This window comes from Danio rerio, chromosome 25 (genome assembly GCF_049306965.1).
Source record: "Danio rerio strain Tuebingen ecotype United States chromosome 25, GRCz12tu, whole genome shotgun sequence".
Taxonomy (NCBI): Eukaryota; Metazoa; Chordata; class Actinopteri; order Cypriniformes; family Danionidae; genus Danio; species Danio rerio.
Genome location: NC_133200.1, coordinates 5777501 through 5793860, shown reverse-complemented (window position 1 = coordinate 5793860; position 16360 = coordinate 5777501). Strand labels below are relative to the sequence as shown.

At 33.8% G+C, this 16360-nt stretch overlaps 1 protein-coding gene across 2 annotated transcripts in view; it reads left to right on the top strand.

Annotated features, from left to right (window-relative positions):
• Positions 1-16360, top strand: part of shisal1b (shisa like 1b) — an 86053-nt gene that overhangs the window by 48407 nt on the left and 21286 nt on the right. Inside the window, exons 1-3 of one of the 2 annotated variants that reach the window (XM_068217483.2) lie at positions 332-503; positions 4081-4237; positions 11912-12125. In XM_068217483.2, coding sequence (XP_068073584.1) covers positions 4156-4237; positions 11912-12125 — 296 coding nt within the window. In that variant the 5' untranslated portion in view covers positions 332-503; positions 4081-4155. Of the gene's footprint in view, positions 1-331; positions 504-4080; positions 4238-11911; positions 12126-16360 lie in introns of those variants that run through there. The other variant, XM_073942730.1, reaches the window with a different exon arrangement.

Below are 16360 nucleotides of genomic sequence, written 5' to 3'. Positions count from 1 at the left end.
ACATGTGATAATGTTGAATTGTATGTTAAAGTTAAGGAAATTATTTTAAACAAAAAAGAAGATATTCTGAAGAATGTTCAAACCAGTAAACATTGACAAAAAAAAGAAAGTCTATGGCTTCCGATTTTCAACATTCTTCAAAATATCTTCTTTTGTGTTCAACAGCAGAACATTTTACATGTGCACTTTTACATTCATATAAAATATATAAAAAAAAAAATAATAAATATATATATATATATATATATATATATATATATATATATATATATATATATATATATATATATATATATATATATATATATATATATATCATCTACTAAATATTAGTATTCAGAATCCATAAGTTAATCCCTAGTCATTTAGCTCCTTTTTTTAATTGTTGTTGCCATAGAAACATTCTGACAGTTAGAATCAGTTATTTGCCTCATTTAAAAAACACCCTACAAGAAGACACTTACAATCCACTCATCCTGTGATCATCTGTAGAAGCATTGTCTGTAAGTCTATTATCTGTTTGTGTTTATATTCTATCTCAGATATTATTGTTATGTACATAGATAACTATAGCTCATTTTATGTACATCTTTTTACATAGTTTCACTCTGTTTCAACATACTGGAATGGCATGGAATAAAGCAGCATTCTCCCACAATCTCACGTGTTGGAAAGAGTTTATCTGTCTGTCTAACTTTGGCAAGAGAGACGCCGGAGTGAGGGCAGAACAATATATATTGGAGAATGTTTAAACCAGTAACCGTTGACCTCCATAGTTTGAAAAAAGTACTATAGAAGTCAATCCTATTTCCAACATTCTTCAAAATATATTTTGTGTTCAACAGGATAAAGAAATAGGTCTAAAACATTTAAATTTAAAGTATAGAATTGTAAATAAAAAAGAAGGGAACACTTGTTTACCAAATAAAAAATGAAGAAATTATATTAATCATAATTTCCCCAAACAGGACAATTTCAGGGTCTGAAAACCTTGGAAAGTAAAACAAGTGCATTTGTTTTGTTTTTTTAGTAAAAATAAAGTTAGATTGATTGACTATAAAATAAATTTTCTTACTGAGAAAATGGAAATGCCTGTGTTACTTAGCATCGGAAAACCAATAACGCTAAATTAATCACATGAAGCATGTTAAGGCCAATCTAATGGCGGCTTTTAGTCTCCCCTGCAAAAAAAAATAAAAAATGTTTTTCTTACTTGGTCAAAAATTCTAAAAATTCTTGTTTGAGTCCTGCGAGAGCAAGTGAGTTTTTCTTCAAAACAAACAAAATAATCTGCCAAGCTAGGGGTGTCCAAACTCAGTCCTGGAGGGCCGATGTCCTGGAGGTTTAAGCTCCAACTTGCCTCAACACAGTTGCAAGGATGTTTTTAGAGAGCTTAGTAAGAGCTTTATTAGCTAGCCTAGGTGTGTCTGACTTGGGTTGGTACTAAACTTTGCAGGTCACTGGCCCTCCAGGACTGAGTTTGGACACCCCTGAATTAGGCAAATGAATCGTTTTTCCTTTCGCTTACAGCATTGGCAGATTATTTCACTTGCTTTATGGAAAAACTCACTCAATTTTGACATATTATTTCTGAAAACAAGACAATAGGTTTTGCTTGTCTAGAAAATGCTTCTTGATTTAGGAATAGTTTCATATTTGAACTAGAAACAAAAGAAAAAATCCAAGTAAGAAGAGCATTTTCTATGCACAGCTAGAGTTTTAAAGCCGACGATAAACTTCCAGCGAAAGCTTGATGTGACTATTTTCAGTTTCACAAGGTTGTTTTTACAGCATCGATGTTGTAATGTATTTACAATACATTCAGTTAAATAGACTTAAGCATTCATTTAGTTGTTCAAACACAAAAAGAGATGAAAGACTGTTGTAACCACTAGCACCTTCAGAAGCAACAGGCTAATGCAGAAATCACATTGAAAATAATGGGGTAAATCAAACGGTCACATTTTAAAGACATGGCCGGGGGAAATGGATTTTAAAGCAGTGCTTCTTGTCTGGCCTGAGACCCACTTTATATCCTATATCCAACAGGCAGTGAAGACCGCTGATTTTAAAAGAAATCAGATCTTAAACATGGTGATTTTGTAATGTTAAGACAGTTTGCCAGAAGCCCTTGGGCTGCCTGGCTGAAAATTAGAAGTCTGTGCTTATAGCCCATTGCCATGAGGCAGGGTTAGCATTAGCCGTTATCCTTTTTAGGCTAATGATTTTAAACTTATCTTGAATAAAACATCAAAAGGATGATGCAAAGATATTTGATAGCACACAGACACACAAATAATCAGTATTTTGCCTGATTATCATCATCTAACACACTTTTTGGTGGACATGGCTGAGATTCAGTGCAATTGCAAATCGGCATTGCTGTTCGTGTCACTTTTAGCAATCAAAAACATGATTTTATGCCAAAAACAAAAGACAAATGGTATGACATTTACATCAGGCGCTTACAAAAGCTTAATGCTAATGCTTTAATTCTAAAATCAAATCAAAACTCAATAAACGTTAGCAGTCATGAAACTCAACAAGGAAATCTGGATTACTATCACAGCAATGTCAGATGAAACCACAATATGAAGCAAAGAAAATTAATGTCATCCTACCAGAGAATGATGAAGGAGGGAAAACTTATCTCTTGGCCTGACTTGTGAAGCACAGAAATCACTTTTTTAATTACACCTGCTGGAGTTTTTAAAATGGCTGCTCACTAAACTGACTTCCTGTGCTAAGAACTACACAACCCATAATGCAGCAGCCAAGTTTGGTTGCCTATTTATTAGCATATATATATATAAATCCAGCAATTGCTGGAACAATATTACTAGCAATTTCAACACACTAAATTAAATGAGAACTTTTACAGAAGAGCTGAAAAAGTGTGGGGGGTTTTTGTACAAATTTACTTAAACATCCTGTTTTATTTTAATGTTTTTTAAACACAAATGACTTAAATCAAATTTATCATTTGGTCTAAATGGGTTGTCACCATTGTTTTGAGGTTGGTCGGACTTTTTACCAACTAGAAAATTATTTTTGCAGAACATTTCAGGGAGTTTCTTTTATATTACAGAGCCTTCATAATTTTTTTAGGCTAACATTTTTCAAATAAAGTGATGTCCCTGGATGTACAACATGTGTGCAGTAAATGTTATCTCATCCTTGTTATTTTTAGATTTTTTTGTTGTTTGTTTATTCATTCAGAATTTAGCAAATTTGACATTTTGTTTCGTTCAGACATATATATATGTATATATATATATATATATATATATATATATATATATATATATATATATATATATATATATATATATATATATATATATATATATTGTCTTCATTTTTACTTCTTCATTTTGTCACAAACCTGTTTGGGGTTTTTTCTTTAGAGAAGATAATTGACTTCCATAGTTTAAGCTTTTCCTACTATGAAAGTTAATCAATCCAACATTCTTCAAAATATCTTCTTTTGTGTTCAACAGAAGAAACTAAATGTACACAGTAAAAAATATCCGTACATTAGCAGCTTTCCATATTTTGTTATTCATGTTTTTATTTTTCCCTGTTTGTTTATGCTTTTGAATTGCATTATGAGACCTTGATCTTTCTTCTTTTAACCTTAAAAAGATGGAAAAGTGACTTTTATGAGCATTTTTTGTATTTTAATGTGATATATTGTCTGGGTTGGTGTTGTATGTCACGCTACAAAAACCCTTGTAATAAACTGCCAGTATTTCCTGTTATTGTACAGACTTATTTCTCTATATATTATTTTTTATACCTCATATTTTTAAACAACTAAAATGTCAGTAAAAGTCACTTTGTTAATCTGCAGAGTTAAATTTTCAGGATCAAAAGTCGAGCAGACATCAACATCCCATAATGCAATTCACAAACGCAAATAAACAGAAAACACTTTTGTTGAACTATCCCATTAAATTGGTGTAAAGCTGTAGACAAACAGCAAAAATGTTGATGTACAGAAGCAAGATTGTTTAGTGCTGGGTCAAACAAAAGCAGCTGGAGTATAAAGTGTGATGCTGAAGTTCTGTGTTTGTGCAGGTCTGCACTGATGAAGAGCGGCTGCAGATGAAGATGCTGTCTGGAAGCGGCTGAAACTCTTTCCATCCTCCCCTGATGGAGGACAAGAAGATGAGCGTCACGCGTCAGCAGACCTTCAACATCCTGACCATTATCTTACTCCTGCTGCCGAGCACAGGTGAGAGACGCACACCTGTACCATCGGCGAACTGAGCTTTCACAAACACTGACTACGATTATATGAGTATGAATAATGCCGTGACATTATATACAATAATCAGAGTAAAGACTTAAAGGGATAGTATACTTAAAAATGAAATTTACTCACTGTTTACTCGCCCTCAATCGGCTATAAACATTTATGAGTTTGTTTAGGCGCTGATCACACTGAATGTGATTTTCCGTTCTGCCTTATTTTGTTGACGACAAAACAAAAACTTGAAGTAAGAAATAAGAAGTAATTTTCATTCATTCATTCATTTTCTTTTCGGCTTAGTCCCTTTATTAATCCGGGGTCGCCACAGCGGAATGAACCTCCAACTTATCATGCATATGTTTTACGCAGCAGATGCCCTTCCAGCTGCAACCCATCTCTGGGAAACATCCATACACACTCATTCACACTCACAGACAATTTAGCCTACCCAATTCACCTGTACCGCATGTCTTTGGACTAAGGGGGAAACCGGAGCACCCGGAGGAAACCCACGCAAATGCGGGAAGAACATGCAAACTCCACACAGAAACGCCAACTGACCCAGCCGAGGCTCGAACCAGCAACCTTCTTACTGTGAGGCGACAGAAATAGAAAGAAAGAAAAAGAAAGAAAGAACGAAAGAAAGAAAGAAATATTATAGAAGATATTTTGAAGAATGTTAAAACCAGTAACCATTGACATACATACAGTAGTAGGAAAAAAATACTATGGAAGTCAATGACTTCCCATTTCCCACACTTCAAAATATGTTCTGTTGTGTTCAACAAAAAAACTTTTATAGTTACATTTTTACATTCATTATAATACATAGGATAACACTGAATTTCATGTTGAGTTAAGGAGTTTGTTTACTTTTTTAAACAAAAAAAGAAGATATTTTGAAGAATGCGTGAACAAGTAACCATTTACATCTGTATTACTATGGAAGTCAGCGGCTTTCCATTTCCAACATACAGTTGAAGTCAGAATTATTAGCCCCCTTCGATTTTTTTATTCTTTTTTAAATATTTTCCAAATAATAATTAACAGAGCAAGGACATTTTCACAGTATGTCTGATAATGTTTTGTCTTCTCGAGAAAGTTTTATTGGTTTTATTTCGGCTAGAATAAAAGCAGTTTTGAATTTTTTATGAACCATTTTAGGGACAAAATTATTAGCCTCTTTAAGCTATATTTTTTGCCAAAAATCTACAGAACAAACCACTGTTATACAATAACTTGCCTAATTCCCCTAACCTACCTAGTTAACTTAATTAACCTACCAAAGCCTTTAAATGTCACTTTAAGCTGTATAGAAGTGTCTTGAAGAATATCTAGTCAAATATTATTTACTGTCATCATGACAAAGATAAAATAAATCAGTGATTAGAAATGAGTTATTAAAACTATTATGTTTAGAAATGTGTTGAAAAAAATCTGCTCTTCGTTAACAAGAAATTAGGGGAAAAATAAACTAGCGGTCTAATAAATAAGGGGGGATAATAATTCTGACTTCAACTGTACTTCAACAGAAGAAGTTTGACATCTTAACTTTTAAAACTGCTGCAATCCATCTCTGGGAAACATCCATACACACTCATTCACACTCACAGACAATTTAGCCTACCCAATTCACCTGTACCACGTCTTTGGACTGAGAGGAAAACCAGAGCACCCGGAGGAAACCCACACAAATGCAGGGAGAACATGCAAACTCCACACAGAAACACCAACTCACCCAGCCGAGGCTCGAACCAGCAACCTTCTTACTGTGAGGCGACAGCAATACCTACTGTGCCACCGCATTGCCCTTTTTTGTTGCAAATAAACAAATAAAAGACAGCATCACAGTTGGTTTGTTTGATGCTGGTTTTCTCCATGCTGTCCGAGGCTGTAAGCTCTGCTGAGAGAGAATGACTCACGCCTGTCTTTAATAATTAAAGAGGTTTTTGGATTTGATCTTGCTTTATGACCTCTAATCTCACACAATCCCGCCAGTCCATCAGTGTTGTGGAAGCTCTCAGCGGAACCTGAACACACACGAACACACGCACACACACACACACACACACACACACACACACACGGACAAAACAGCAGACAAATTGAACAGATCAGAGAGACTGGAGAAAGAATGGCCACATGAGAGTCTAAATCTGATAAGAGGCTGTTTCTTCATCTGCAGCCTCCTGCAAGTCTGACCACTCGACTTTTATTGAGAAAAAAATGGGTTTAAATTGGTTGTTGTGGTCACTTTAAATCAGGGCTGAACATTGACTTTATCTTTTCTTTATATTTTGCTACATTTAAAAAAAAAACTGTATTAAGGAATAAAATCAAAACACTTACATTTTAAAAAAGAATTGACAATTAATTTACATTTAATAAAATAGCAATGTATATGTATATATACAAACACACATCCAACAGTTCTGTCTGGTTCTGGAATCTGATTGGCTGATAGCCATGCGATATTCTGCCAGTAACAGCACTCGTCCAGCCTCTTAACCCTTCACCCTTGTGTATTACTCCACCCACAAACGGCCACAAGCAGAGGACACTTTACAGTTTGACAAATATTGCTGCTGTTGGGCAACATAATGTACTTTTGAGGCTTTTTTAGTGGCGAATGTAGTTGTTTAGTTTGCAATGCTGTTTATTGATAAGGATAGTGCCTATTTTAAAATATTTATAATTTCTGAGAGGCTATTAGCCTATCCTTGAGCAAACATGGTTGACAATATTCATACACAAGATGGCGACAGAGACCACATAATAAGCCCTAAGAGAAAAACAGCATAATTTGAAACTACAGCAGTTCCCATGCTGATACACTTCCGGTGACCTGTTATTGTGAACTATTACCCTTTTATACGGTTCCTTATACAGCATCAATGTTGTAATGTCATTAAAATACATTCAGTTAAATAAACTTTAGCATTTATTTAGTTGCTCAAGCGTAAAACGAGACAACAAGCTGTTTACTCGCACGCGCCAGTCAGAATCGGCAGGCTAACGCAGAAGCTCCAATGAATATACTGGGGTAAAATAAATGCTCATATTATAAAGATATGGTGGGAGAAATGTAATTTAATGCAGTGCTTCTTGTACAATCTAAGACCCACTTTAAATTGGATATCACTCAGCTAGTGGAGATCGCAGATTTTTAAAGAAAAACAGACCGCACTGGATTTTGCATTGGCATTAAATTCACCGGAAGCGCTTAACCCAGGTTACTGGCAAATTAAAAGTCCTATTAGCATGCTTTGACATATACCCCATTAAACAGGTAAATGACTTTCTAAGTTCATCTCTTGATCTTTTGTATGGTGTAGTGCTGTATTTATACCATAGAAACATTGTGATCTCCCGACTGCAGCACAAATACTGGGAAATCTCTGTAGACTGATGGCATTTCATGCTGTTTAGCCTTATAATCTTAAAATGTCAGCAAAATCGTCTGTTTGGTCATCACTTAGACATTATGCTAGAGAATCATTCAAACACTAGCTCTAAAGTGACGTTAGTGAATGAGCAATGGTTTCTGCTGTTTTTAACATCAGCTGCAGATGTGAATAAAGGGCAGAAGTAGTTCCTCTTACAAAAGGATTTTGAGACTCCGTGTTTGATTTTGTTTTTATATACACAATTGTGCCGTCAAACTAAATACATACAAACAATTATATGCAGAAAATGAATAAAACATTAAGTAAAATAAATAATAAAATTGTCTAATTATTGAAAGTGACCCCAACTAGGTATAAACCCAGTTAAGTAACATTATCACACTGTAAATACGCACAAACCATTTTTTAAAGAATTTTGATAAGTTCATTAATTTATGTTCCTTTGGATTAGTCCCTTTATTCATGAGGGGTCACCACAACGGAATGAACCGCCAACTTATCCAGCACATGTTTTACACAGCAAATGCCCTTCCAGCTGCAACCTAGCACTGGGAAACACCCATACACTCTCTCACACACACTCATACACTACGGCCAATTTAGTTTATCCAGTTCACCTGAAGCGCATGTGTTTGGACTGTGGGGGAAACCAGAGCACCCGGAAGAAACCCACACCAACACGGGGAGAACATGCAAACTCCACAGAGAAACGCTAACTGACCCAGTAACCTTCTTGCTGTGAGGCGACAGTGATAACCACTGCACCACCATGTTGCCATTTTGATGAGATATAACAATTATTTAAAAAAAAAAAATAAATGTATATATATATATATATATATATATATATATATATATATATATATATATATATATATATAGTTAATTAAATTCAATTTAATTTAATTAAAAAAATTATGATTATCTTTCCCCAAAAATGTACATTTTAAAGCAAATGAAAATGCAGTCTAAAGTGCACTAGCATCTAAATCTATTAGATATTCACTTGTTTATAATATAAATTGATAATAATAATAGCACTTTGGTTTTGTTCATAATGTCAAGGCACACTGTTGCCATGGAGACCTCCTCACACCAACACGACTTCTGTTTGTGAGCATCAATTTAGCATGAGGTGAAAATATGCATTTATTCTCACTTTTAATCGAACTTTGTCCACTGAAATATTCAATATGTAACAGACGGACGTGGTGTAGTATTTTAAGACTCTCTGCTCTTTGTTTTGACGCCCATTGAGGGTTTAAGCCTTCATCAAACACCCCGAAAACACTCATAATTTGCACCCTGTGTGAATGAGCATTGAAAAATCACAGGCACTTTAGTTCTGGTAATTTTTCTCCTCACATTTGACTAAATTAGCAAATCCAGCTGAACATGAAAGGCAGAGAAATGCAGACTGAAAGCGGAGAACATTTTAATTGATCAGAGTCTTCTGAAGAAGAGGAGATTTATGATAAAAAGCATCTTCTAAACGGAAATGAAGGTTTCGCTTAGTTCATCTTCACCCACTACTCAACTTCAGAAGAAAAAGCTAGAGATAAAGATCTTATTGCTGTGCTTTGCTCAGTGTGACTTCTCTGATTGGTGGAATTGGTTCAGCACAGCACCATGGGTAATGTAGTTTTTCTGCTTGGATTTTGCTATTAAACAACTTTTTTTGTTGTTGTTTTTTTAAAATAAACAAATAGATGGGTTTAACAACATATTTTAAGGATAAAGACTTCCAGAAGGTTATTATTGCAGAATAAAGCCCGACAGATTTATCAGCAGCCCAACGAAAGTGGAGCACTGTTTTATAAGACTAAGAGGCTTTATTCTGTAAAAACAACCATCCTAAATATACTTATTCCACTTATTACTTGCCACAAAACATTAAACTCAGACAAAAAACATTGTTTAGAGCTGTAATAACTTATTAATTTTTAATTAAATGCAAAGCTGACAGAATCAAAAACAGCTGATGGAGTATACACTAACCTGCACATTATTCAGACACAAGATGGCACCAAACAGTCAAAAACACAAAGCTGACAGAAAAGAAAACAGCTGATGGAGTATACACTAACCTGTGCATTATTATGACACAAGATTGCGCCAAACAGTTAAAAACGCAAAGCTGACAGAAACTAAAACAGCTGATGCAGTATACACTAACCTGCACATTATTCAGACACAAGATGACGCCAAACAGTTAAAAATGCAAAGCTGACAGAAACTAAAACACCTGATGGAGTATACACTAACCTGCACAATATTCAGACACAAGATGGTGACAAACTGTTAAAAACGCAAAGCTGACAGAAACTAAAACACCTGATGGAGTATACACTAACCTGCACAATATTCAGACACAAGATGACGCCAAACAGTTAAAAACGCAAAGCTGACAGAAACTAAAACAGCTGATAGAGTATATACTAACCTGCACATTATTCAGACACAAGATGACGCCAAACAGTTAAAAATGCAAAGCTGACAGAAACTAAAACAGCTGATGGAGTATACACTAACCTGCACATTATTCAGACAAAAGATGGTGACAAACTGTTAAAAACGCAAAGCTGACAGAAACTAAAACAGCTGATGGAGTATACACTAACCTGCACATTATTCAGACACAAGATGACGCCAAACAGTCAAAAACGCAAAGCTGACAGAAAAGAAAACAGCTGATGGAGTATACACTAACCTGTGCATTATTATGACACAAGATGGTGTCAAACTGTTAAAAACGCAAAGCTGATAGAAACTAAAACAGCTGATGGAGTATACACTAACCTGCACATTATTCAGACACAAGATGACGCCAAACAGTCAAAAACGCAAAGCTGACAGAAAAGAAAACAGCTGATGGAGTATACACTAACCTGTGCATTATTATGACACAAGATTGCGCCAAACAGTTAAAAACGCAAAGCTGACAGAAACTAAAACAGCTGATGGAGTATACACTAACCTGCACATTATTCAGACACAAGATGACGCCAAACAGTTAAAAATGCAAAGCTGACAGAAACTAAAACAGCTGATGGAGTATACACTAACCTGCACATTATTCAGACACAAGATGACGCCAAACAGTTAAAAACGCAAAGCTGACAGAAATTAAAACAGCTGATGGAGTATACACTAACCTGCACAATATTCAGACACAAGATGACGCCAAACAGTCAAAAACGCAAAGCTGACAGAAAAGAAAACAGCTGATGGAGGAACACTATCCTGAGCATTATTATGACACAAGATGGCGTCAAACAGTTAAAAACGCAAAGCTGACAGAAACTAAAACAGCTGATGGAGTATACACTAACCTGCACATTATTCAGACACAAGATGACGCCAAACAGTTAAAAACGCAAAGCTGACAGAAACTAAAACAGCTGATGGAGTATACACTAACCTGCACATTATTCAGACACAAGATGACGCCAAACAGTTAAAAATGCAAAGCTGACAGAAACTAAAACAGCTGATGGAGTATACACTAACCTGCACATTATTCAGACACAAGATGACGCCAAACAGTTAAAAATGCAAAGCTGACAGAAACTAAAACAGCTGATGGAGTATACACTAACCTGCACATTATTCAGACACAAGATGACGCCAAACAGTTAAAAACGTAAAGCTGACAGAAACTAAAACAGCTGATGGAGTATACACTAACCTGCACATTATTCAGACACAAGATGACGCCAAACAGTTAAAAACGCAAAGCTGACAGAAACTAAAACAGCTGATGGAGTATACACTAACCTGCACATTATTCAGACACAAGATGACGCCAAACCGTTAAAAACGCAAAGCTGACAGAAACTAAAACAGCTGATGGAGTATACACTTAACCAGGGCTGTCTTCTTTGCTTTGGCACCAACGTCACAAGGTTCAAAAAGAAGAGAAAGAGAAGGCTGGATCCGGTGAACAATTAACATAGACTTAATGGAAATGAAAATAAAGCTCACCTATTCCTGTCACTATCATCATAATTCATCTGTTTTTTCTTAAACACCAAAGATCCTTAGATGCTACATATTACACCGTGTCCTAAAATAAATGTCACGACGCTATTATTTTTTTTAGGGGGTAAATTAAGTAATTTTTTCGACAACAGAATTGTGGCTAGCGAAAATGCAGAGTGACTAACTGTCAACTGAAAACTGTCAACTCATGAATAGTCCTCATGAACCACATTTACAAGTATGTGTGTGTGTGTTTCTGTTTTTGTAGCTCTCTCCGCTCACTTTCGGGTGTGTGAGCCGTATTCTGACCACAAGGGCCGCTATCACTTCGGCTTCCACTGCCCTCGACTCTCGGACAACAAGACGTACATGTTCTGCTGCCATCATAACAACACAGCCTTCAAATACTGCTGCAACGAGAGCGAGTTCCAAACCGTCATGCAGGTCAACCTGACCACCTCACCCGACGCATACGGACACAAGTGAGTCTCGTTACTTTCTTACACCGCATACAGTCTCTTTCAGCTCATGACTCAATACAGAGTGCCTGGTTGCAACAGTAGGCATGCAATATTTGTTTTGGGTTCTAATGGAAGGTCTATTTCTCACTCAATATTTGCTGTTTTTCCACAAACAAAGAGTGTGCAAACATGAATGTGTGTAGATTATCTGGTCATGTGATCACATTATGCATACATTTTAATGTGATTTAACAAATACATATAAATGATTGATAGTTAGGAAATAATGATTTAATATTGCTCATCATGTTCTAATTTATTGTAATAAATCGATAATCATTTAAATGTGTAATTACAGTTAATGTTTTAATTTAATTATTAAATAAAATTTATAAATAAGAGTATTAATTAGTAATGAATAATATATATATATATATATATATATATATATATATATATATATATATATATATATATATGCAACAATTTCAAAAACTTTTTTCATATTGTCATTTTGGGGAATTGTGTATAGAATTTTGAGAAAATAAATAAATTTAATCCATCCTGAAATAAAGTGTAACCCAACAATATTTTCCTGATGTACTGTATATACAGCAGTTGCATAATACAATTATTATAATAATATAAAAAATCTGTCATTCAAAATATAATTCAATAAATCATGTTTTATTATTTTAATATTTTCCACAGTTTCTAAAAAAATTGTATAAAAACTAATATTGAGCCTTAATATACTAAGTCTTTGTCTTTTACTTTTTTATTTATAATTTAATAAAAAATCTACACATATATATATATATATATATATATGTGTGTGTGTGTGTGTGTGTGTGTGTGTGTGTGTGTGTGTGTGTGTGTATATATATATATATATATATATATATATATATATATATATATATATATAAAATATAAACACAATCAGCAGGTCAATATAAAAGAAGGAAAATACAAAGTACATTAACTACTTTCTTACAGAGAGAAAAATAAAAAACAAAAAAGAAGGTGGTCGTTACAATAGTATAGGAGTGTATGAAGTTAATTAATTAATTAACTAAAAGCCTTACATAAACACTATCTAAATCTAAATCAAAGTCAATAGATAGCATTTCTTTATATAGTACCAAAAAACAGACACATTTTTTGTTGTTAAACATATGAAAAGATTTAAGCCAACCTCAGTCCGAAAACGTCAAAAAGTAGGGAGCGAAGCCATGTATTTAGTAAAATAAAATTAGCAGTAAGTTAATATAGAAAAATGATTAAATTACTGACTGACCAATCAAAATCAAGTATTCCAGATCTCTGAATTAACTTTGATGAATGTTTTTTCTTCCAACAACAACATGCTTGATTACATCATGCCACATTAAAAACTGTTTCAGAGGTAATCATTTAAAAAATAAAATCATATACAAGTCATATGTGTGTTTTTGGCCTCAGTCACACCTACTCGGTTTGCTTTGTAAAGCAATGAACCGCTTCAGAGATTGGAGAGAAGCGTCACTGAGCTGGAAGTTTCTGAAAGGCTGAATGTCCTGCTGGGATGCCGTTTGATTCTCATCTGCGGTCAGCAGGACGCGGCCAGTGATATTTACTGATGGCCTGAGGTTAAATCTCCCTTACAGAGTCAGAAAGGCAGATTTGAGTTATTGTGCATCTGCTATTGTCAGTCCAGGCGGTGCTGAAATAATGGCACACAGAGCTCAACAATCTGAATGTGCAGCAAAAATTGCAGAATCTACCAAGAGCGCAATTTTACAATCTGATTATTATTAAAGTTGAATTCAGAATTAATAGCCCACCTAAATATTTTTTCCCCAATTTCTGTTTTTATATTTACGTTTTTAAACATAATAATTTTAATAACTCATTTCTTTTATCTTTGCCATGATGACAGTACATAATATTTGACTGGATATTTACTAGTATTCAGCTTAAAATGACATTTAAAGGCTTAATTAGGTTAATCAGGCAGGTTAGGGTAATTAGGCAAGTCATTGTATAATGATGGTTTGTTCTGAAGACAATCGGAAAAAAATTAAAAACTGCATTTATTGTAGCCGAAATAAAACAAATAAGACTTTCTCTAGAACAGCTGTTCTCAAACTGTGGTATGTGTACCAATAGTTGTACGCAGGCTTCCTTCTAGTGGTACACAGAGGAATGAAATATGTCATGTACATGCTACACACATTTTAAAATTTACCAAAAATGATGCATATAATATGCCATATATGACATATAGCCTATTTTTCTGAGATAATCTGCCATGTTTTTTTAAACTCTGCAGAGTTGTAGCTGCTTTACTGGGCCTACTACGCGACTGTATTTCAATACTGCTCATTTTGGTGTTACTTGGAGAGACAATTTATTTCTGAGGTGGTTTTTTGGTTGAAAAAAGTTTAAGAACCCCTGCTCTAGAATAAAAAAATATCAGACATGCTGTGAATTATTATTATTATTTATTTTTATTTATTTATTTATTTATTTTTGCTTTGTTAAACACTATTTGGGAAGTATTTGAAAAATAAAAATAAAAATTCCAAGGAGGGTGAATAATTCTGACTACTGTACATTATGTTTGATATATTGAAGAGTAGTATACAGGTGATATATCTGTAAATTAATGGTTATTTATTAGAAATACTTTTTTAAAATTTAAAAAAGGTAGAACTTTACTTGGCGTTTAGAACTAAAATAAGAAAAATGAATCTAAACGAGCACATGTCACTCCGCTGCTCATCCGTTTGCACTGGCTGCCAGTTGCTGCTCGCATCAAATTCAAAGCTCTGATGTTTGCCTACAAAGTGACTTCTGGCTTTACTCCTTCTTATCTGCTCTCAGTTCTGCAGATCTATGTGCCCTCCAGAAACTTGCGTTCTGTGAATGAACGTCGCCTCGTGGTTACATCCCAAAGAGGGAAGAAATCACTTTCGCTCACGCTCAATCTGCCCAGTTGGTGGAATGAACTCCCTAACTGCATCAGAACAGCAGAGTCACTTGCTACTTTCAAGAAACGACTAAAAACTCAACTATTTAGTCTCCACTTCACTTCCTAATCTGCAATTGCCTCTCTGAATATCACACTAACTGTACCCCAAAAAAAAAAAAAAACTAATACTACTAATACTTCCCTTCTTAGACTTTACAGACCTGAAACTTGCATATAGCACTTATTCATTGTTGCTCTTAGTTGTGTAAATTGCTTTCTTGTCCTCATTTGTAAGTCGCTTTGTATAAAAGCGTCTGCTAAATGACTAAATGTAAACGTAATGTAAATGAATAAATAATTTCACAAAAAATAATAGACTGCATTATTTGCCACAGAAAAGATATTAAACGATTAATTTGGAAATAAATTAACTTTGTCATACAGACAGGATATTAATATCGCTGTTGTTGTTAATAATAAAATACTTCAAAAAAATAATTATTTTAAATATAATATTATTAAATATTACTAATTTAATATGCATAATTTGTTTACTCAATTTAAATACAGCAATATATAATTCGCCTATTGAAAAAAGTAATTATAATACATCACAATTAAACAAATGGTAAAAAATGGGTTTTATATTTAATATAAATAATAATAATATTTGTTTCAAATGGGGTGATCTCTGCCAAAAAAATGATCCTTTTGTTTTGAAAGAAAAAAGAAGTTCCAACTCCTAAATAATGGCTGACAGAGTTAACCGGTAAATTACATGTGGAAAAAATCAGATATACCCTAATAGACAAGGTTTTGTTATTTGAAAAAAATGGTTCTCTTTTATTTCCTTTTTACAAACGTGTGATTAATAAGTTTACTTTGCCTTTAGTACCTACTTTTATTGTTGGATAGCACTGGTGGGTGGTTGGTCGGGGAAATGCATGTTTTTTGTTTGTTTTTTTTGTTTTGTTTAATTATTATTATTTTTATGACTGTTGTTTGTTGTTGTTTTTTATTATTGTTTTATTTTTAATTTTTTTCAAATGTCTAATTGTTAGAATGCAAGTTTTGTTTTTGTTTAAGTGTATTTTCAAGTGAATGTCTGCAAAGATTTCTAATAATAAAAGTATTGAAACCAATAATAATAATAATAATATAATAAACATCATGATTGGCATTTTCATTATTTTGATATAAATATTTTGTTTAAATACTGTTACCTGATTAAACAGTGTTAACCGTTCATTTATTGTAATTTATTTTATTTTAGTGACGAAACAGCCAAGAACATTTACAC